Source organism: Schistocerca nitens, chromosome 2, assembly GCF_023898315.1.
Source record: "Schistocerca nitens isolate TAMUIC-IGC-003100 chromosome 2, iqSchNite1.1, whole genome shotgun sequence".
Classification (NCBI taxonomy): Eukaryota; Metazoa; Arthropoda; class Insecta; order Orthoptera; family Acrididae; genus Schistocerca; species Schistocerca nitens.
Genome location: NC_064615.1, coordinates 482,922,094 through 482,944,921, shown reverse-complemented (window position 1 = coordinate 482,944,921; position 22,828 = coordinate 482,922,094). Strand labels below are relative to the sequence as shown.

Genomic DNA, 22,828 nt, shown 5'->3' with positions numbered 1-22,828 from the left:
TAAGGAGTTTCGGGTGGATGTAGGTTGCAGTAGTTATACAGAAATGGGGAGCCGTGTAGAGAGCTGCAACAAACCTGTTTTCTGACAGAAGACCGCAACAGCAACAGTAACATAACAGAATGAGTTATCCAAGTGAAAAATACCGGGTGAACAGAAAAAAGAACAAATACGTTTTAGAGTGTAATAATTACGAAACCGGAGCGGTGGCTGGCGGGGATTATAGAACTTTTCAGCAAATGGTGAGCGTGAAAGACACTTGCCCGAAATGTATCACTTCTTATGAAAAAGTTATGATCCCTTCTTTTTTTAGGAAAACACAGTAATTGAAGTGAGCTATCTTCGAATACTGGAGCTTTGGATTTTCCTGCAATTTGAGGAGGACTCTAACGACTTCATGTTACAACAAGATGGAGCGCCACGACACTGACACAACGCCGTAGGACAATTGCTCAAAGACACGCTGCCTGGACGCTGGATAGGGCGCCTACAGTTTTGGTATCTCCAGACGGGCCCTAATTCGATTTTTTCATGTGGGGGTATGTGATGGAAAGTGTTTTCACCCTCTATTTACCTCGTAACATTGATGAGCTGCAGAACAGAATATAAGTTACAGTGACTTATGCCAATGTCCAGATGTTACACATAGTTTATGACGAATTTGCTTTACGCCTACACATTGTTCGCCCTGTTGCTCGTGGACACACAGAGCATATGTAATAACACAACTAATACTTGAAGAAATTCGTGAATATTTTGCGATTTTTCTCTGTTAGTTTCAACTCAGATCATTATTTTCATTTCGCTCTGCCTATTATGAGCTGCTATCAAGGTGGCACGATTTATAGTATTTTTCGCCGACTCCTAGAATCTATGGAGCGTCAAATTTCACAATTTCTACAGGAAAAGTGGAACCCTGCGATATTATGTTCTTTACTGAGGAACCTCAGACGGGGATTATATCGCCGTTTGTCCCTAATGGGACTCCAATGTCTAATCCATCAAGCCACTTCGCTCATCTCGTACTGCAAGACACAAGGTAGAAGTTATTGGGACCAGACGAAACTACTTTAGTCCAGTCATAACTGAGGGTTCTTTTATTGCTCTAGGAGAAGGACGATCAAACTAGAATAAAAGAAATATTCATTTGTTACCTAAATGAAAAAAAGATTTAATTAACTGTGACACACTTCGTTGCCACAGGAGTACTGGAGAATTTACGAGTGTCATTGATTAGCAAAGCATTACTTGATCCACTAATTAACAAAATGTTCTCATGAGATACATTGTTCAACTTTTAATGAAGTACAAGTTCATCAGAAACTTTAACAACTTGTTGGTCTTACACTGTGATGCTGACTGCTTCAGATGACATCACGAACTGGAGCAGAGCGTTCCCGTGCTCGGCTCTATATTGACTTCCGGTACGAGGGTGCTGCTGTGTTCAGAGGGAAGACATGGCCTTCACGCGCGCCCCCCAAACGTCGTTGAGGATTACAGCGAAAGCTCGCTATCGTATGTGGTACCGATATGTGTTGCGGTGTGGCACTGCGATCTCTAGACGATACCACAGAAAACTCTAGCATCTGAGCCAGATCCAGTGGTCTGTGCCAGGAAGAATATTGCCAGGTGCCTGACGAGGTGGCCTACCACTATGCCTGCGAATCCAAGTTATGACCCTACGCGTGTCTGCTGTTGAGCGTGCTGCTCCGGTAGGTGTGCATCTGCACACGCGAAAAATGTGGGTTCTGCAGTAAACGAGTTACTTTAGGTTGCGATAGGGTGTGCAGAAGCTATACAAGCTTACTGGGATTCCATCTCTTGCCGGTGCTGAGACATTGTGAGAGGAGTTGGGAGGATGAAGATGGCACGGTAGGTAGTCACTTACTGAAGTAAAGTCCGCAGCTCGTGGTCGTGCGGTAGCGTTCTCGCTTCCCGCGCTCGGGTTCCCAGGTTCGATTCCCGGCGGGGTCAGGGATTTTCTCTGCCTCGTGATGACTGGGTGATGTGTGATGTCCTTAGGTTAGTTAGGTTTAAGTAGTTCTAAGTTCTAGGGGACTGATGACCATTGATGTTAAGTCCCATAGTGCTCAGTGCCATTTGAACCATTTTTGAACTGAAGTAAAACTTAATGGACGGTACTAGAGGCTGGCTATCAGTAGCCTGGAAAAGTGGAGAAGGAATTGCAGAGCTCAAACATTCTGTCTGCAGGTTACAATTACATCTACTAAAATTTGTGAACATAGCTTGGCAGTCCAGTGGTAATGGTCAGACAACAAATACAAAAGGTTTGGGATTAATTTCCCCGTCAGTTTTAGGACTTTCCTGCCATCAAATGCTTCTTTCTCTTTCCGCAATGATTACTGTATGCGAAGAGTGCCAAGTTACATCCTGGTAGGGAGGTTGCAAAACTTGCTCTACGCTCATTCCAGTAACAGCGTCATACATCAACAGATTTCAGCACTTGCCTAAGTTTAGAAAATGGCTGACATTGATGTACGTACACGACAGTGTTCAGTGGTTGAATTCTTAGTGAAACGTCCACTCGTATTCACGAAAGGCACAAGAAGGAGTGTGGAGATATTAACGTGACTGCATAGTAAGCAGAAGATCCCGGGTCCGAGTCCAGGTTTGGTACACATTTTCACTCGTCGACACTGATTCCGCATAAAATCCCGATGCAGCCGATATCAATAGCTCCTTCCCTTTCCTTTCGTTTCTCCTCCTCTACCTTCAATTTACATAACCAGCTACTTCAGTAACGTCGAAGAAATCATCCGTGACGACCAGCGGGCAACATCAAATGAAATTGTGTAGCCAGTTACCCACTGGTAAAGGCAGTATGACAGACATTTTGAAAAACTGGGCTATTCCAAGATTTGTGCACGTTAGTTGCCCAAAATTTTGATCGACGAGGATAAAAAGGTGAGGAAAATAACTGACTCCAGTCTGTTGCAGCGCTTCAGTGTAGGCGGAGACGAGTCATTATTTTGAAGATACGGTGGCCTTGAAAAATACTTGGCGCCAGTGGCTGAGGAAGCAGGACCATAATTTTTACCACACATATATAGGTGCCCTTGTTTCAAGATGGAAAAAACGGTGGACAAAGATGGTCATTATTATGAAAAGCATCAGACTGTAAGTGAATATTATAGCTGTTACCCTGTGTATATGACATTTACTTCTCTTGTAAAACAAAACTACAAAAGAAATGGAGGCATTTACTTTATCACTGATCCTGGTAAATCAATTCAAAGGTCTTTGGATGGCGCGGCCTACCATCTGTAATACGATCATGCCTAGTAAACCACTGCAGGGTAGGATTATTTTATTACTCCGTATACCAAACGTTGAACGGGACGAGAGCCGGAGTAGCGGACTGCTAGGTAAGAATACGAAGTGGGTTTTCCAGCTGGCCGAAGCGGGCGTTCTTCGTGACTGGAGCCACCTGCTGCAATGACAACTACTGGACGAGTCTTAGGCTCAGAAAAATCTTTTTAAAGTTAATGACAAGGTCATATGAAGCGCAAATTTTCGGAATCTGTTTGTTTAAACAGACAGGGAAAATGAACAAGTACGCAGCTGTGAAGTTAGCAGGTAAACCTATAACTGTATTGTAATCGGGGAAAATCTAGTTTATTACAAACAGGCGTAATTATTCAATTTGTTAACGCTGGCCGAACAGTGTAACGGCTTAAGTCATCCTCACACAGGAAATGTTTCTGATCGTGAAGCACACCGTGCATAGCATTCGTCGTGGTTGCTGTACGCTCTGAAACGCCCTGCTACATCTCCCGGAATATAAGGTGCTTCCCTCCGTGGTTCGCAAACGCAGCGCTCTCCAGCGGCAGTTGTCGGCTGCATCTGATAGCAAAGCGCACTGTTCACAAAAATGGACGCGCGTAAAATATCTGCGTTCACTCTGTCGGCGTTCGTCGAAGAAGAAGGGAGCAAATCGCGAAGAAGATTCTGGAGTTATCGATGGTAGGCGATGCTAGTAGACGAAAGTACATATGGTATGTTTAAGAATGGAATGATAAACAAAGTATGCTACAAGTCACTTCTGGAAAAAGCTTGTTATAAAATACTCCATCAATAGTAAAATATCTCATCTACCTTGGCTCTACTTCTACTGCTTTCTCTTATTTCTATGCTTTCCACATTGTACATGTTCTGCATATTAACAAAATTTGTTTGGCTTTCCTTTGATATCTGTAGGTTCCGACGGCCACAGTTTCACTTTGTCAAATACATGGGATAGCGTCTCGAATAGACAACGTTTGTTGTTGTAATTCTTACTTTAAACGTTGTATGAGCCCTGCTCCTTCTCGATTGACTCTATTAAAAAACACATTTATTCTCGTGACCACATGCTAGCCATGTTGTTCTCTTTGTGGTGTAAGCTGTACTGAACTACAAGGGAACCAGCCAGTGACGTAGATGTAGACAATATTGAAGATACTCTATGTTGGATGGAGACGCTCTTATTTATAATAAATAACATTGGGTACTGCAGATCATTCTTCTATTAAATTAATAAGAAGAAAACACAAAAAATATGGATGATTTTCGGATATGTACCTATAACATTGACTTTCGTCGTTTCACTTCATTAGTTATGCTACAATTTCCACTTGACGATGTTTTCCAAGTTGTAGTATATAACATGTACAAATGTCTAATGCAGAGATGCACAGACTGCGGCCCGAAATTGATCTGATGCAGCCCACCCTTCACTGTCGTACTTGTACCTTTTTCTTCCTTTTCTTTTTTCGCATCTTTAATTTTCTACCAGAAAGGAGAGGCCGGACGCTTGTACGAGTTAGTTCTTTTGAGAATACATTGTTGTATCTATATTTGTTAAATAAAGCTAATGTTTGTGAAACAAACGACGTGAACCAATTAATATTTTTTTTTTTTACCTTGCGTCCGATATGGAGTCAGAATGTGAGATTTTCATCCTGCTGTAGTAGAAGTCTGTACACTTCTGGTCTAATGGATCAAGTACTTTGGAAGCGATTATCATCTTATGAGTACACATAACAAATGGTACCAAAAATGACACACTTTTCTTAAACCATCAATGCACCGTGGCACTGAAACCGCATTCTTTCATAGCTCACAAGTCGTAACACTAAAGCATCAAATACGAGAAGCCGTTAAGCACCGATACGTTGCTTCCTGACAGATTAAAACTGTGTGCCGGACCGAGACTCGAGTCTTGGTAGAGCACTTTCCCGCGAAAGGCAAAGGTCCCGAGTTCGAGTCTCGGTCCAGCACACAGTTTTAATCTGTCAGGAAGTTTCATATCAGCGACACTCCGCGGCAGAGTGAAAATCTCATTCTGGAAACATCCCCTAGGCTGTGGCTAAGCCATGTCTCCGCAATATCCTTTCTTCCAGGAGTGCCAGTTCTGCTAGTTTCGCAGAAGAGCTTCTGTGAAGTTTGGAAGGTAGGAGACGAGGTACTGGCAGAATTGAAGCTGTGAGGTCGAGTCGTGAGTCGTGCTTGGGTAGCTCAGTTGGCAGAGCACTTGCCCGCGAAAGGCAAAGGTCCCGAGTTCGAGTCTCGGTCCAGCACACAGTTTTAATCTGTCAGGAAGTTTCATATCAACGCAAACACCGCTGCAGAGTGAAAATCCCATTCTGGATACCGATACGTAGTTTCCCGTCTTTTTATTATAAACAAATCGGATCAAAAACGACACATTTTCGGGAGATCCATTTACGTAAAGCAGTTTATATTTATAACGTACGCTATAATAAGAAACCACCAAGTACATTTAATTTCATATGCATTATCCAATATGGCATCTCCTAAGTTCTGCTTGTGGCGTAAAAGCGATGCTGCATCCCACTGGCCAAGTTCCTCTCCGCGAGGCATAAGTCTGAAGTGGTAGACTCTTCCTTTCACGCTCTGCAACGTATTGAACTATGGAACTGCACTCTGTGACGTCACTAGCTCCCTGTTCACGAACGTTTCCGCGTCCCGTGAGAGGACGGCCCTAGCCCTCGTTATCAGGCTGAGGAACGGTTTGCGGGCGGCGGGCAGGCTGCGTGGCGGTGGCGGTGGTCACGGCCGCGTGAGGCTGGCGCGCGGGGGCGGAGCTGACCTTGCCAAGGATGCGTGACGTCAGCGGAGGCCGCTCGGAAGGCGGCAGGGTCGGCGGCCGCGGCAGCTGAGCCAAAGGGGCCGGCGGCCGAGACTCGGCCCGCGCTCTGTGCGCGGGGCAAGCGGTTTAGCAGGTAGCTCGTATGCGTCTTCTTGTTTTTGCTGCGCGTTCACTGATCTATTACACTACCACCGACTACCCACAGAAAATACATTTCTACAGTTTATTTTTCACCTGTATATCTTGAAAGTTGTTTGTCAAATGGCCACATTCAGTCTGTCAATAATGTCATTCAGCAGCTCCCGAATTTATCTTTGCTAATACATTGCAAAAAAAAAAGGCTGTGCAGCCATTATCGCTGTACACCGTACAAATTTTACTGAATTTTTCTCTTTATATCTGCTTCTGCGCTTAGCCGCGTGGGATTAGCCGTGCGGTCTCAGGCGCTGCAGTCATGGACTGTGCGGCTGGACCCGGCGGAGGTTCGAGTCCTTCCTCGGGCATGGGTGTGTGTGTTTGTCCTTAGGGTAATTTAGGTTAAGTAGCGTGTAAGCTTAAGGACTGATGACCTTAGCAGTTAAGTCCCATAAGATTTCACACACATTTGAACTTTTTTTTCCTGCACGCCTTCTTTCAGTATGTGGTGGAGGGTACTTTGTGGCGCACTGTCACTTCCTCCGTTTCCTGATCCAGACACCAGTGATTCGTGGGAAGAGCGACTGCAGGCAAGCGTGCGCGTGCCCTCGAATCTCTAATTTTATCTTCATACTCTTTTCGCGACATGCACGTAGGAGGGAAGCAACATATCGGTTTAATCTTCTAGGAATGTAGACACTTAATAGGAGACCATACCGTGAAGCAGATCGCCTCTCTTGTAGTGTCTGTCACTGGAGTTCACTGAACATTTGCCTGAAGATTTCGTGGCCGGCTGCTGTGGCCGAGCGGGTCAAGGCGCTTCAGTCCGGAACCGCGCTGCTGCTACGGTCGCAGGTTCGAATCCTGCCTCGGGCATGGATGTGTCTGAAGTCCTTAGGTTAGTTAGGTTTAATTAGTTCTAAGTTCTAGGGGACTGATGACCTCAGATGTTAAGTCCCATAGTGCTCAGAGCCATTTGAACCATTTTGAAGCTTTCGTGCTTGCTACATAAATCTGTAACGAAACGTGCTGCTCTTCTTTGAATTTTCTCTATGTCCTCTGTCAGTCCAGTCAGGTGCACATCACAGACTTACGAAAAATGTTCAAATACTGTTCGAACAAACTGTTTATAAATCTTTTTTGATGAACTACATGTCCTGAATTTTTTCAGTGAATCTCAGTCTGCAATCTGTCTTACGTGCGAGTAATTATACAGAGTGATTCAACTGGCACTACCGACAGGTTTCATGCAATCTGGAACGTCTTCAGAATTCATATGCAAGATTTTCATTTCTCTCGTTTGGTATGTGCAAACTATTAGTTCTGCAGAAAAAAGCGAACAGAACCTTTTTTTGTAATAAATTTAATGTAGTCAAATTTTGTACTGGGATATAAATGTAGGTTTGCGCTTCCTATCTTCTAAGATAAGCAGTAGGGTTAGCATTGTCCCTCGTGTTCTAACATTTCTACGAAACCCAAACTGATCTTCCCCGAGGTCGGCTTCTACCAGGTTTTCCATTCGTCTGTAATGAATTCGTGTTAGTATTTTGCAGCTGTGAGTTATTAAACTGATAGTTCGGTAATTTTCACACCTGCCAACACCTGCTTTCTTTGCGGCTGGAATTATTATATTCATCTTGAAGTCTGAGGGTATATCGTCTTTCTCATACGTCTTGCTCATCATTTTAATGCTTTCGATGTTTTCAAACTGTGAAAATATTTAGAAATGAAGCGTGGCATGAGCGTTTGAGTGTAGTCCACGTTCCTGTCTCTCTCCTCATTGAGTGAATGGGAAATATCAGTGCAAAATTTCCAGCAAAAAATTATGTGGCCGTTGGAGGCCATTTCTTGACGCGTTGCCTGTTGGCGCTCGCCCCGAGATCTTCTACCGGGGTATCGACTTCAATCCGCAACCGACATTGAGGGGGAATCCTTAGCAGTGTTAGCTACTTGTGCCGGCGAAACACCGGGGAAACCCCTTAACGATCTTCGATCCAAGATGCAGAGACAAGCGCCAACAGGCAACACGTCGAAATTTCCTGCGTTTTGCAGGCCTAAAGTGCTGCAGTATTACGTTTTAGACGGCTACGTTGTTGCTGACAGCGAGGTTTCGCCACGGGCGAGCAGCTCGCGGACGTACCTGTGCGGTAGCCGGCGTTGGAGAGGTAGGTGGCGAAGGAGCGCGTCTCGTGGCTGGCCTGCCACTGCGGCGACGAGCAGTTGTCGTTGTTGGTGTAGACGTGGTGGTTGTGCACGTACATGCCGGTCAGCAGGCTGGAGCGCGACGGGCAGCACATGGGCGTCGTCACGTACGCGTGCCGGAACTCGGCGCCGCCGTCGCGCAGCAGGCGCAGCGTGCGCGGCATGAAGTTCAGCGAGCCTGCCGTAGCACACCGCGACACACAACACTATTACGTTCAGCACGATACGAACGCAAGACATTTTCCGTAAATATAGCTGCACAGGTTCCATCTACACTGAAGCGCCAAAGAAACTGATATAGGCATGCGTATTCAAATACAGAGATATCCAAACAGGTAGAATACGGCGATGCAGTCGGCAACGCCTATATAAGGCAACAAGTGTCCGGTGCAGGTTAGCAAGATTTAAGTGAGTTTGTCCGCAGCTCGTGGTCGTGCGGTATCGTTCTCGCTTCCCGCGCCCGGGTTCCCGGGTTCGATTCCCGGCGGGGTCAGGCATTTTCTCTGCCTCGTGATGTCTGGGTATTGTGTGATGTCCTTAGGTTAGTTACGTTTAAGTAGTTCTAAGTTCTAGGGGACTGATGACTATAGATCTTAAGTCCCATAGTGCTCAGAGCCATTTGAACCATTTAAGTGAGTTTAAACGTGGTCTTATACTCGGCGCACGAACTATGGGACACAGCATCTCCGAGGCAGCGGTGTAGTGGGGATTCTCCCGTACGACCATTTCACGAATGTACCGTGAATATCATCTCCTACATCGCTGCGGCCGGAAAAGATCCTGCAAGAACAGGACCAACGACGACTGAAGAGAATCGTTCAACGTGACAGAAGTGCAACCCTACCGCAAATTGCTGCAGATTTCAATTCTGGGCCATCAACAAGTGTTAGAGTGCGAACCGTTCAATGAAACATCATCAATATGGGCTTTCGGAGCCGAAGGCGCATTCGTGTATGCTTCGTAACCGTACGACACAAAGCTTTACGCCTCCCTGGGCCCGTCAACGCCGACATTGGGCTGCTGATGACTGGAAACATGTTAGATGAATCCATAGACCCTGCGCGTCAGCAGGGGTCTGTTCAAGCTGGTGGAACCTCTATAATGGTATGGGGCGTGTGGAATTGGAGTGATACGGGACCCCAGATACGTCTACATCCAACTCTGACAGGTGACACGTACGTAAGCATCCTGTCTGATCACCTGCATCCTATCATGTCCATTGCGCATTCCGACGGACTTGAGCAATTCCAGCAGGACAATGCGACACCCCACACGACCAGAATTGCTACGGAGTGGCTCCAGGAATAATCTTTGGAATTTAAATACTTCCGATGGCCAGCAAACTCTCCAGACATGAACATTATTGAGCATATATGGGATGCCTTGCGACGTGCTGTTCAGAAGAGATCTCCATCCACTTGTACTCTTACGGATTTATTGACAGCAGTCCAGGATTCATGATGTGAATTCCCTCCAGCACTACTTCAGACATTAGTTGAGTCCATGTCACATCGTGTTGCGGCACTTCTGCGAGCACGTGGGGGCCCTACACGATATTAGACAGGTATACCAGTTTCCTTGGTTTCTCATTGTATTTTAAGAACGGGATCACGGAACGATCACAAACTGCCGTAATCTATACTTACTGGCGGGCAACCAGTTTCGGCCAACAGACCATCTTCAAGTCACGGATTAACAGTACATGATATTGGGTAATAATGTATAAGAAAATGGGTGCATGCGTATGTGACAGATCTGCAACCGATAATAACTATGTATCTGACGGCAAGGAATATTCGTTTTAACTCGATGTCATGTTAATCGCTAACTTGAAGATATTCACTTGATCGACACTGGCTGTCCAGGAACAAATACACATTACAGAGTCTTCTGGTGGTTCTATGATGCCGTATTAGAAATGCAAGAAAAAGAGTATGGTCTCAAGTTGTGATCTCCAATTGTCCACCGCACCAGACTTTGTTTCTCTGTGCATACGAGAAGTAGTCACAAAGTTCTAATTATTACACTAACAAGATTATTTGTTTTTCAGCTGCTTGTTCGTAATCCTTGTAGCACTGAACGCAGAATATTGGTGACGTGGAGTGTGGTGCGGTGCAGTGTGGATAGTGGCGTATGGTGCGGAAATGTGGCAACTGCATCAGAACAACCCAGAGACTAAAGGAGCCGTTTTGTATGGACTCCTTTTGCAGTGTGCTACACCACTGAGGCGCTAGGTTTTCGATATGTACCATGCCTGTAGACATTTACCTGCAAATTGAAACTTGATTACGTAATTATTTTTCGGAGGTGATATGATATATTAAGATTACATGTCATATTTCTGTGTCCAATGGGGTCACGTACGTGCTTCAACAGCTTGTCGAGGAAAATTACAAGAAATACCAGTGCCAACAGTTTGCAGCACTGTTTACCACTTTCAGAGGTGATATTACACTCGTATCAAAGGAAGAAAATGGATGCCTATGTAACACCGGCGGCCGGTTATCATGTGCTAATGTGCTACAGCACACTGTGAATATCGTACTACAATTATGCCATTTCCCTTCGAACGCGAGCTGGAAATCGGAAGAAAATTACGCAATTTCTCTTCGAATGCGAGTGGGAAATCGCACTAAAGTTACGCCATTTCTCTTCGAATCTATGTTGGTATCCAAATAAAACAGACGAAAACATGATTGGTAGCACTCTCCCTGCGATAGCTAGAAACCAGTGTCGAGTGCTGAAACGATTGTCAGCCACGCTATGATCAACTCAGACAAAGGGCCCAGCTGTCTGTTTTCGAACGTGCATGCTCTTATCCGATGTCAACTTTTCTGGCAGTCAGAGTGCTGTATTGCTCACAGCACCAGGAGAGTATTTGTCTTTGAAGCCGCCGCGTGTAGTATATCGTGCAAACGTAGGGTATGTGCGATTTTTGAGGAGCTGCAGTCGTAACTGCATAGTGGGTGAGTGGTTTAACGCACAGACTGGCAGTCCATTAACCCGGGTTCGCTTCCTGCTATTATCAATATTTCTTTTCGTTTCATTTAATTCATCGTAAAATTAAACTATTAATTACAAAATTCAAATATACTTAATTCAATTTATATACGTAAAATTAATATTTGCAATTTACGCTGAAGCGCCAAAGAAACTGGTATAGGCATACATATTCAAGTACAGAGATATGTAAACAGGTCAAATACGGCGGTGCGATCGACAACGCCTATATAAGATAACAAGTGTCTGGCGCAGTTGTTACCTAGGTTACTGCTGCCACAATGGCAGTTATCAAGATTCAAGTGAGTCTGAACGTGGTGTTACAGCCGGCGCACGAACGATGGGACACATCATATCCGAGGTGAAACATCAAATATCCGACATCGCTGCGACTGCAAAAAGGTGATGCAAGAACGGGACCAACGACGACTGAAGAGAATCGTTCAGTGTGACAGAAGTGCAATCTTTCCGCAAATTTCTGCAGATTTCACTGTGCTGACCCATCAACAAGTGTCAGCGTGCGATCTATCCAACGAAACATCACGGATAGGGGCTTTCGGTGCCCAAGGCCCATTCGTGTACCCTTGATGCACGACACAAAGCTTTACGCCTAGCCTGGGCCCTTCAGCACCAACATTGGACTGTTGATAACTGGAAACATGTTGTCTGGTCGGTCGAGTCTCGTTTCAAAATGTATCGAGCGTTTGGGCGTGTACAAGTATGGAGACAACCTCATGAATCCATGGACCCTGCATGTCAGCAGAGGAGAGTTCAAGCTGTTGGAGGCTGCGGGGCGAGTGCAGTTGGAGTGATATGGGACTCCTGATAGGTCTAGACACGACTCTGACAGGTGACACATAAATAAGCATCCTGTCTGATCACCTGCATCCATTCGTGTCCATTATACATTCCGACGGACTTGGGCAATTCCAACAGCACACTGCGACATACCCATACGTCCCGAATTGCTACAGAGCGGATCCAGTAGCAGCCTCGTGAGTTTAAACACCTGCGCTGGCCACCAACCTTGCCAGAAATGAACCTTAATGAGCACATCTGTGATGCCTTGCAACGTGCTTTCCAGAAGAGATCTCTGCTCCCACGTACTGTTACAGATTTATGGACAGCCCTCAGGATTCATGGTGTCAATTCCCTCCATCGGTACTTCAGACATTAGTCGAGTCCATGCCACGTCGTGCTGCGGCACTTCTGCGTGCTCGCGGGGGCCCTTCACTATATTAGGCAGGTGTGCCAGTTTCTTTGGCTCTTCAGTGTATACAAAGAAATATTTACAGGTGAGCACGGGTGCTTACCGAGCTCGACGTCCTGGTCGTCGGTGAGGAAGAGTATGATGTTGGGGCGGCGCTCCTTGTGCGGGGGCTGCGGCCCGCCGTGGGCGCGCGAGCGCCGCTGCTGCGCGAACAGGTCGTCGGGCCGGCGGCGCGCGCCGCTCACCGCCAACAGCGCCGCCAGCAGCACCAGCACCAGGGGCAGGGGTAGGGGCAGGGGGCGCATCCTCACTGGCCGGCTGTGCGTCTCGCCGTCACCGTCACCGCCACCTCACCGCCTCACTGCATCTGGAAACCGACACCCTGTTAGCTACTGCCATATCTCCGCGTAACAGTTACATCTAGAGCTGCAAACCTTGGGAGAGAGGAACACGAAGAAAAAGGATGTTTTATATGCAATATTACTAAAAGGAAAGTTGCTGTTCACCATATAGAACAGGTACTGAATGATAGATAGGCACAGTGTCACAATATAAGCTTTCGGCCATCAAGGCCTTTGTCGAAAATAGACGACAGACCCACAAACACACGCACACGCTAACTCAACTCGCACACACATGACTGCAGCCCCTGGCAGCTGAAGCTGTTACATTCCATCCTCGATCTTCCACTGTGTGACATTCTACATACACCTGGTTATTCGTTTATTAATTCATGGGAGTTAATGGTGTTTGAGCTTCGAGGCCGTAGGTTTAGTTATTTAAACAAGTGCAGCAAGTAGTCACTTTTCGTATAGATTTATTTATGCCAAGACGCGCAGTATTCGTCATGTGAGCAACTTATGAGTTTCTTTACTTCGGAAATTACACCTACTGCTATAGCGTTCTTATTCACTATATCGTATCTGGACGCCACCTTGTAATGCGGAATTCACCACTGGACGTCACGAGAGGTGGAGTCATCAATGTAAGAGGAGGCGGACGCGGCAGTGTTTCGAAATGGTTCAAATGGCTCTGAGCACTATGGGACTTAACATCTGAGGTCATCAGTCCTCTAGAACTTAAAACTAATTAAACCTAACTCACCTAAGGACATCACACACATCCATGCCCGAGGCAGGATTCGAACCTGAAAAGGAGTGATTTGGAGAGATGAATCTTGCTATATACCCTCTGACAATCCGATGGCAGTCGAATGCCTGGACAACGTTACCTGCCACCACGTGTAGTGCCAATAAGGAAGCACAGAGGAGGTAATGCTACCATGAGGGGTTGTTTCGCGTAGTTAGGATGTAGTTCCTTTATTACGCCAACGAAACACTAAATGTGGAAGAATATAACCACATTTTACAGCATTTTACACTGTGTACACTAGAGGAACGGAGATGAGGACTGTTTGTATAGCATGATGATTCACTCTGTCTTAAGTAGAATCTGTGAGGCAATGGTTTGTGAACAACGAGAGCCCGGATCCAGAGTCCCGATATAAACTCATTGGAAAACCTCTTGAGTGAGTTTCAACGTCGACTTCGTTCGAGACCACAGCGTCCACAATCACTAACTTCTGCGGTTTCCAGTTTTGAAGAAGAGTAGGCTGTCATTCTTCCAGACATGCAGACACCTCACTGAAAGTGTCCCCAGCACAGTTCAAGCCGTCACAAAGGTGAATGATGGACACCCCATAGTAATGTCTACTAACAGGTGTCCAGGAGAATGGAGGAATTAGACATCGAACAGAAGAAGTATGCTTGACGCATTTAGTGAGGTGGCGGCGGCAGTTGCAAACATCTCGCCGCCCCCTCGCGCCAGCTGACGTCAGTCGGTGCCTACGGGAAATACGGGCTATGCAACGACTTGTGACCTTACATTAGGTATCTTGTCCGACACATCGCGAGCGTTTCGCTCCATTTGGGACCAGGTGGGAAATTAGTATCTCAATGAAAATGTACCCAATAAATTCCTTAATTTCACCAGAAATACCGAGAGCGTACCTCTCTTTAAACACGGCTACGAAGTAACAAAGTGGTCTCAAACAGTAACTCGCTTCCCGATGGAGAAGTTAACTGCAACTCGTAAGACAGGTAGTGTCAGATGCTGCGACGTACGCCGCAGGAACTGAATATCTCGTTGGCTCCGGTGCCCCGGCGAGCCGGAGCTGCCCAACTCACCTCCCCGCTCAAGCGTCACTTCGTCCCTATCTGGAAGCATGCAGACGCTACTGCCGCGCCTGCATAAGCGGAACACTGTACCAACCATAGCACTCAGGAGATTTTTTACTTCTGATGACGACGGTGGAGCAAGCTGTCGAAAGCTCGAGTATTCCATTGGCAATGGCGCCGTTTGAAACCCGAGGACGTTTATTCAGTCTGCGCAGTGCAAGAATCTTCACTCTCGATACTCCGTCTCCGAATATCTCTTTCTTATTCTTTGACGGTCATTATTCCACATTTAATATTATTAGACTAGGACTGGCAAGTCTATCCACTGTAGCGGAGGCATGCTAAGTTTCTAAATGTCTCACTGAGCCGTAGTAAGAAATTGCTGTTTTGAAGAGCGCGCCGTAGCGCGTTGTGTGAAGCAGTCGCACTCCGTTTCTGGCGGTAGCGCCGCTGTGGTAATCGCAGCTTTGGTGTCTCCCTCTGGTGGGAAAGCGGAAAGGTTGCCTGTTCACGTGCATTTAAGGGGCGCTATGAGCTCTGTAGAGTCCATCTCTACACCCTACATCTCCTTTCCCAAGGTGGCTTCCATCAACTCCCCCTCCCAGATGATGCCCTCTCTCCCTCCATTTATCCCTCCTATCAACTTTGATCCTCACTCTCCCTCCTTTCCTCTGTCCTTTTCCCGGGCTCCCTCTCCCCCCTTCCATCCTCTTTCTTCCACACCTCCCCTCTCTTTCCCCCTTCTCTCCCCAGAGTCCTTTTACATTTCCCTCCTCTGCCTCCTCTCATTCCGGCTCGCGTATGCCCTTCTCCCCCTTTATTAGTCCTCTCCCTCCTTGGTCTCCCCCCCCTTTTCGTTTTTTCCTCTCCTCCCTCCTTGTTTTTCCCTCTACTCCAGGTCCCCCCTCCCCCATCTGCCTTGGATCGGGAGCGCCATCTTTGTGCCGCCTTTTTCGTGCAGTGTTTTACAGTGTGTTTTTCCAGTGCGTGCTCCGTGTTGTGTCTTTTGGGAAGTGTAGCGAACAACCATCATACTGTCGCTGGGTGTGCTTTTTTTTTATCCCTTGCGAACAGAAACCAGACTGTCGCCATGTTTTTTAATTTTGTGTCTACTTTGTTACTTGTCTGATTCCTGTGTATTTTATCAACATTGCCAACCCCTTTTTGCTTTCTGTTTTAACTTTCCGCATTTTTACGCCATTTTACACTTTAAATCACCATTTTATCGCCTGTTTTTCCTTGTTTCTTTCTTCTTCCTTTTTTAAACAAAAGTCTGTAGGCTGTAGAGCAGTGTAGTAAGCTGCTGCCAGCCCGCCCCCTTCGGGGGGAATTGAAAATCAATAAAGAAAAAAAAAACTCTGTAGAGGTGAGTCGGTCAGTCGAGGCGAGTCTAGTCAGTTGGTCAGCCGGCTCAGTGTGGGGCAATCAGTGTCTGTCGTCGGAGTGCGAGTATGTCCGTCGTTTGAATAAAATTTTAAGCTAGAAAATGAGAGTCTTCCCACTCCGCCAGTAACAGAACTCAGTTAGTGGTCACCCGGTCGGGGCTGAGTTCCTATATCTGAGTCTGCGCGTCACGCCGCCAGTCTGCTCGAGTTGCTCGGGCAACGGTCATTGGCGGTTGCATTGGTCGCGCACTGAGACACGAGGTGACTTGTCCGCCTTGAGCATCGGCGCATGTGAGGTCCCCACGTGAGTCCAGTGGGCAGCGCCGTATAGAAAGGAGTAGTGGCTTCGCGGTTCACAAGAGAGCAACAGGAGCAGAACCACGACATCGGGCTGGCCGGGGCGAGCTGCGACGCCGTGAGACGGGAGATCGGCGCGCCTTCCTGCGTCCGTTGAAGCGGGTGGCAGCGGACGGTTCGGGAGTGCGTGGGGGGGGGGGGGGGGGTGCTGCGCCAGGTCTTCGCCAGAAATCGCAGTTTGTTAGAAGTTAAGTGACTGGAGATACGTTGTTTCATTTACTTGTTAAATTCTACTTGTTTTCTTGGTGAGGTCACCAGTCGCTTTGTTTTGGGGTCGTCCCACCATTCTTCTCCGTTTGCCCACCCGCGGGAGGGTGGTTATTGTGAATTTGGTGGTCTGTTTTTCCCTTGTGGAATTGGGGAGGTTTAGAGCAACCTGAGGTTCGGCTTGTTAGTAACCCCCCCCCCCCCACTCCCACTGTCAATCTGCCATACGTTAATAGCTTCCTCTGTCATGTTTGTCGGATTCGGTGTTAACGAATTTATTGCTTAAAGGCCGAATTCTTGAAATATGTTTCTATCTTGCTTATCATCTTGCGAGGTGGTATATGTGTAATGTAGAACATGTTGTACATTTTATGTAAGTCTACATTTTATGGGTTTTATTTAAATAATCGTTTTAGGTTATAAGCTTACCACCCTTCCACCGTAAGAGTCCTTTAAAAAAACAAAAAATAAAAAAACAAATTGCACTTTCGGTGGCAAATAATTTGAGGGTTGTACCATTTCCATTCCTCTTACGGGGAGCATAGTGTACATGTTTGTACGAGTCGTTAAATTTTTTGTTTAAAGTAATCTGGTGTGTTGCAGATTTGTACCAGTGTACTGTTTCAGAGATTGTTGTGAGCGGTCGTGACAACGGCCGTGTTGGGAGGGAGCCGGCAAGCTTCTCAGCCCGAAGGCTTCTACTGTTAATATTGTTCTTACCTCTAAATAAAACTATAACTTGATATTTCGAGGGTGCTTTTCCGCTTATAAATTTAAATCTGTTTTGAAAAAGCTTTTAGGAATAAATTCACATTTTTTAAAAGTAATTTTCCATCAGTTACATCCTGGCAACTACTTCCACGCTCACCTAGTGTGATTAAATGTGTCAATGTTCTTGTTGAATCGCCAGTAAATAAAGTAAATTCTTTAAGAAAAGATTCTGGAAATAAATGCACGGTTCACTCACTAGAGTGCATTGGAATGCGGTAGTATAAATTTCACCACATAACGAGAGTTTCGCGAACGATTAGATGAAATAAGGGCCCGAAACAAGTGTCGTTATTTTCAGTTGCTAACAGGTTCCTTGTTTGCTAATAGCGTTTGATCGATGAAATATATGTTACCTGCAGGTGTCTTTTATTTCTCGATACGCAATTTTGACAGTTTTCACGACGTGTACGTACGATAGAATTTCCGAAAACAGGTTTTTTGAGAAATATTTTGAGATCGATAGATCCCTCCGGCACTCGAGAATTTGACCATACTGATAACAGAATCTTCTCACGAGGCGCTACTGCCGAAGACACTAAGGTATGGTGGGATTACGCGAAAGAGGTCGACACAAGCAAATGTCTTCTGCATCAACTGCCTCGCTCAACTGAACTTAAAAACGACCCTGACGGAGCTTATAGATACAGAAAATTGGAACTAACACACCTTGTCGGGTCTGGGAGTCAAGGCAGCCAGGTTGTAACAGTTTGGCGCTGCAGTCCGTCGCTAGTGCGTCTGCCTACTTGTGATGCGATGTGCGTGGATAGCGCGACTAGTGGCCGACACGCACTAGGGAAGGCGCACGTACTCGAGGCTGCGCGCTCTGCGTGGGAGAGGCATGCAGCCAGCGGACTGACAGTTGACTTTACGAGCACTCGTCGAGAGCGCCGGGTGCGACGGGCTGCCGACCCACAGGCGTGAGAGAGCGCCGCACTGCAGGCCCTACATACTGCAAGCCGGATGGCAGGGTCGGTCGTAAACATCTCGCAGTAATAATTTTTTCATAATACGTCGCCACAGTCATAATATATTTCTTTAAATTCAGTACCGTCATTAGACTGTTGTTTATTTTGCATGTTACATTTACACTTACACGATCATGATTTCGGCTTGAAAGTGCCATTATCAAGTGTCTTAAGTGTTATACAGTGCCTAAGATGGCATACTCTCGTATTTAAAATACACTATTAGACACATTGTCTCGCAGTAAGCCATTATGGTGGCCGCCTAGAAGTGGCAACACTTCATTCTTCTAGGTAGGCTGTACTTAAAAGAGGATTGGTGGGAACTACTCGACACTTAATACCTGCCAACATTTGCTAGATCAAAATTTACTGCCTAACATTCTTTAAGGACCTTTAGTACTAAATGAAAATACACTAGTTTTGGTCACCAATGTAATTTTTATCTGTTGTCTCAGCATTATGCGTTTCAGGATAACGCAGGGAAGTATGATACAGCCGCTGTTATATTTTATATACGCAAATGATCTGGTTGCCAGGTGAGCAGCAACTTGCGGCTGTTTGCTGATGGTGATGTGGTGTACGGGAAGGTGTCGTCGTTGACAGACTTAAGGAGAATACAAGATGAATTGTAGAAAATTTCTAGTTGGTGCGATGAATGACAACTGGCTTTGAATGTAGAAGAATGTAAGTTAATACAGATGAGTAGGAACAATAAACCCGTAATGTTCGAATACAGCGTTGGTAATGTATTGTTCGACACAGCTACGTCGATTAAATATCTAAGAGTAACGTTGCTAAGTAATATGAAATGGAATGAGCATATAAGGTTTGTACTACGGAAGGCGAATGTCGACTTCGTTTTATTGGGAGAACTTTAGAAAACGTGGTTCATATGTAAAGGACACCACACATAGGGCACCAGTGCGACCCATTGTTGAGTGCAGTTCGATTGTTTGGGATCCGTATCAGGCCTTATTAAAGGAAGACTGGAAGCAATTCAGAGGCTGGCTGCTCGGTTTGTTACTGCTATGTTCGAGCAACACGCAAATATTACGGATGTGCTTCGAAAACTCAAATGGGGAATCACTGGAGGGAAGGCTAAGTTCTTTTCAAAGAACCCAATTGAAAAAAAAAATTAGAGTGCCGGAATTTAAGGCTGACTGCAGAACGATTCTGTTGCCACCAACACACATGGCAACATGAAGATGAGATCAGAGAGATTAGGGCCCGCGCGGAGGCAAACAGGCAGTCGTTTATCCCTCGCTCTGTCTGCCAGTGGAACAGGAAAGAAGGTGGCCATTAGTGGTAGAGGGTACCCTCCGTCACGAATCATACAGTGGCTTGCGGAGTAGTAGATGTAGATCATCGGATTTGTCAAAAACAGTGTACAATACCCTGCGGCCTCCTACTATCTTCTGAATCACCATTAGTGACAGTTTCAGTGCTGGTAGTGTTACGGAAGGCAGTAGCAGGCCACAGGGTACTGTACACTGTTTCTGACTGTACTGCCGATTTCGTAGCCCGTGTTCAATAATTCAACTTACAAATTTCACACCTTTATGTTGAGTCAGCCATGGTAATGCTATAATATGAGAGCTGGAACACGTAGTGCAATATGTATACAGCAGTGGAATTAGTTACACCGTTTTGTGATCTACACTAATGAGTAAAATATTGTGACCAGTTTCCACAGTGAGATAGAATTTCTTGTACTGGCGTTGTGTTTATGGCGCGGTATGAAGGAAGATTAGGTTTTAACGTCCCGTCAATGTCGTAGCAGACGCAGCGCAAGCTCCGATTGTTTCAAGGATGAGGAAGGAAATCGGCCGTGCTCTATCAACGGAACTATCCCAACATTTGTCTGGTGCGTTTCAGGGTAATCACAGAAAAGCTAAATCGGAATGGTCGGACGCGGATTCGAGCCGTCGTCCTTCAGAATGCGAGTTCCGACTCCTAACCACTGCGCCACCTCGCTCGGTAGAGGCGCGACAAGGAAAGTTGAAGGGGCGATCTGAAGCTAAAGGTACAAGGCCAATATACCTAGAGTTTCGTCCGTTCTAGAGAAATCGTAGTGTGTGGTAATTCTGATACATGGGACTGGCAACTGTGCAACATTTCCGCGACGCACCACCTACAGCGCTAGTTGCAGGTAAACGCTAATGGCGACTCGTCTGGAAAACTGATCTTCCGAAGAAATCCGCACAGTTATTCGATTTCTGTGGACGAAACACGCTAACGCGGCTGAAATTCACCGGCAGCTGGTAGAGGTTTATGGAGAGTCTATTATGCCTCGTCAGCATGTTGCAGAATGGTGTCGAAAGTATGCGACCGGGTAGAGGAAACGTCACCGAAGAGGATTGCACTGGCCGACCGAACACGATGCAACGAATCTGAACATAGGTCGCATGGAGGAGCTGATTCAGGACAACAGGAGGACCACGTCACAGCATATGACGGTAGAACTGCGAATGTCGTTCGGAAGTATTATTCACATTGTTCACGATATTGTGCAGTGCTGCAAAGTTTGTTCTCGATGGGTTCCATGGAATCTGACCCTCAAATCCAAGGAGAAGCACACGTGGATAAGGCTGCAACTTTTGCTATGGTTCTCTGCAGAACAGTTGTCTTCACGGCATTGTCAAGGGTAACGAAAAATGGGTCCACCGCTGCAGACCCGGAAATAAGTGGTCATCAGTTGAGTGGAAACACTCCTCCTTTCCAAAGACAAAGTGGTTTAACGAGACACCACATGTCGGAAAGGTGTTTTCCGCAATGCTTTGTGACAGCGCGAGTATTACACTCGTGGAGTTATTGGAAAGAGGAACACAGTGACCGCTGAGGGGTACTGCGAGATCTTGACACGACTGCGCGAAGCATTCAGGAGGAAACCGCCAGGACTTCTCACCGAAGGCGTCATCTTCCTTCACGACAGAGCGCGAACTCATCTGGCCAAGAGGACCACCATACTATTGAAGCAGTTAAGCAATTTAGCTGGGACACCATTGATCACCCTTCCTACAGCTCAAGCGACTTTCACCCTTTTCTGTGAGGCTGGTCCCGGCGGAGGTTCGAGTCCTCCTTCGGGCATGAGTGTGTGTGTTTGTCCTTAGGATAATTTAGGTTAAGTGTGTAGGCTTAGGGACTGGTGACCTTAGCAGTTGAGTCCCATAAGATTTTACACACATTTGACCATTTTCACCCTTTTCCTAATTTGAAGGAGCACGTAGGTGATCGACGATTCTATTCAGACGAGGATGTGAAACATTTCGTGACAACACGGCTAAATACCCAAGGGCAGGACTTTTACCAAGAGAGTATATTCAAGCTCATTTGAAGAAGCGACAAGCGCCTAAACCAACATGTAGGCTATGTCGAAAGACTACCTACTTTATGTACATTCAGTTGGCTGTACACGCGTCACTGTAGGATTTGTGACATTATACTGCAGTGCCTCTGTTGGTTCGATGTACTCTGCAAATGTCCTGTATACATACATGTCTGAAGGACAGTGTACAGTACATCGAACCAACACAGGGACTGCAATATAACACTCCATACCTAAAAACAAGGTCGTGATTTTAATCACATGTCTCTCCCTGTACGAGATTCACAGTATCTGTACTAATACAGGGTGTAGACAAAACAATGAGATATGAAAGTTTGATCTGTGTGGGCAGCGTCTTCGGATAGCCGAAGTGATTAAGGCGACAGCTCGCGTAAAGCCGGAAATCAGGGTTGGAGTTCCGGTCCGGCACAGATGTTCATTTGTCACCAATCAGTTGTGCAGCTACAGTTTCACCACATTTGCAAACGCAAAAATAATTCTTGCATTTGTGACCCTTGTTTCTGATTACCACTCATATATAAGAGGCACAGAGACGACTACAGCGGCGATGTAGGCCGGAAACACGTTAATGCGACTGAACAGGAGCAGATTGTAATGCCCCAGCACGTAAGAAAGAGCATTTCGGAAACTGTGAAGCTCATTGGCTGTACATGTAATACTGTCGGGAGCATCTGTTCAAATAGCTTGAAGAGCGGTGAAACCACGAGTAAGGGGCGAGGCGTTGGACGTCCACGTCCCATCACAGAACGAAGTCGGGGGACTAGTTGTTCTATAAAGCAGGACAAGCAGCGATCCGTGTCAGATCTGACGACAGAGTACAACGTTGGTGCCGGCACAAGTGTTTCGAGGCACACTATTCCAGTGCAGATAGTCGAACATATGGCTCCATCACATACGACCACTATGAGCTGACCCAATGACATCGTCAATTATGACTGCAGTGAGCAGGGGGCAACTGAATCTG

General features: G+C 46.3%; 1 protein-coding gene across 2 annotated transcripts in view; it reads right to left on the bottom strand.

The window, feature by feature from the left end:
* Positions 1 to 22,828, bottom strand: part of LOC126236416 (extracellular sulfatase SULF-1 homolog) — a 799,264-nt gene that overhangs the window by 429,819 nt on the left and 346,617 nt on the right. For both annotated transcript variants that reach the window (XM_049945711.1, XM_049945712.1), the window contains exons 3-4: positions 12,760 to 13,023; positions 8,385 to 8,624 (exon numbers count right to left, since the gene is read on the bottom strand). In XM_049945711.1, the coding sequence (XP_049801668.1) occupies positions 8,385 to 8,624; positions 12,760 to 12,961 (442 nt within the window). In that variant the 5' untranslated portion in view covers positions 12,962 to 13,023. The remainder of the gene's footprint in view (positions 1 to 8,384; positions 8,625 to 12,759; positions 13,024 to 22,828) is intronic.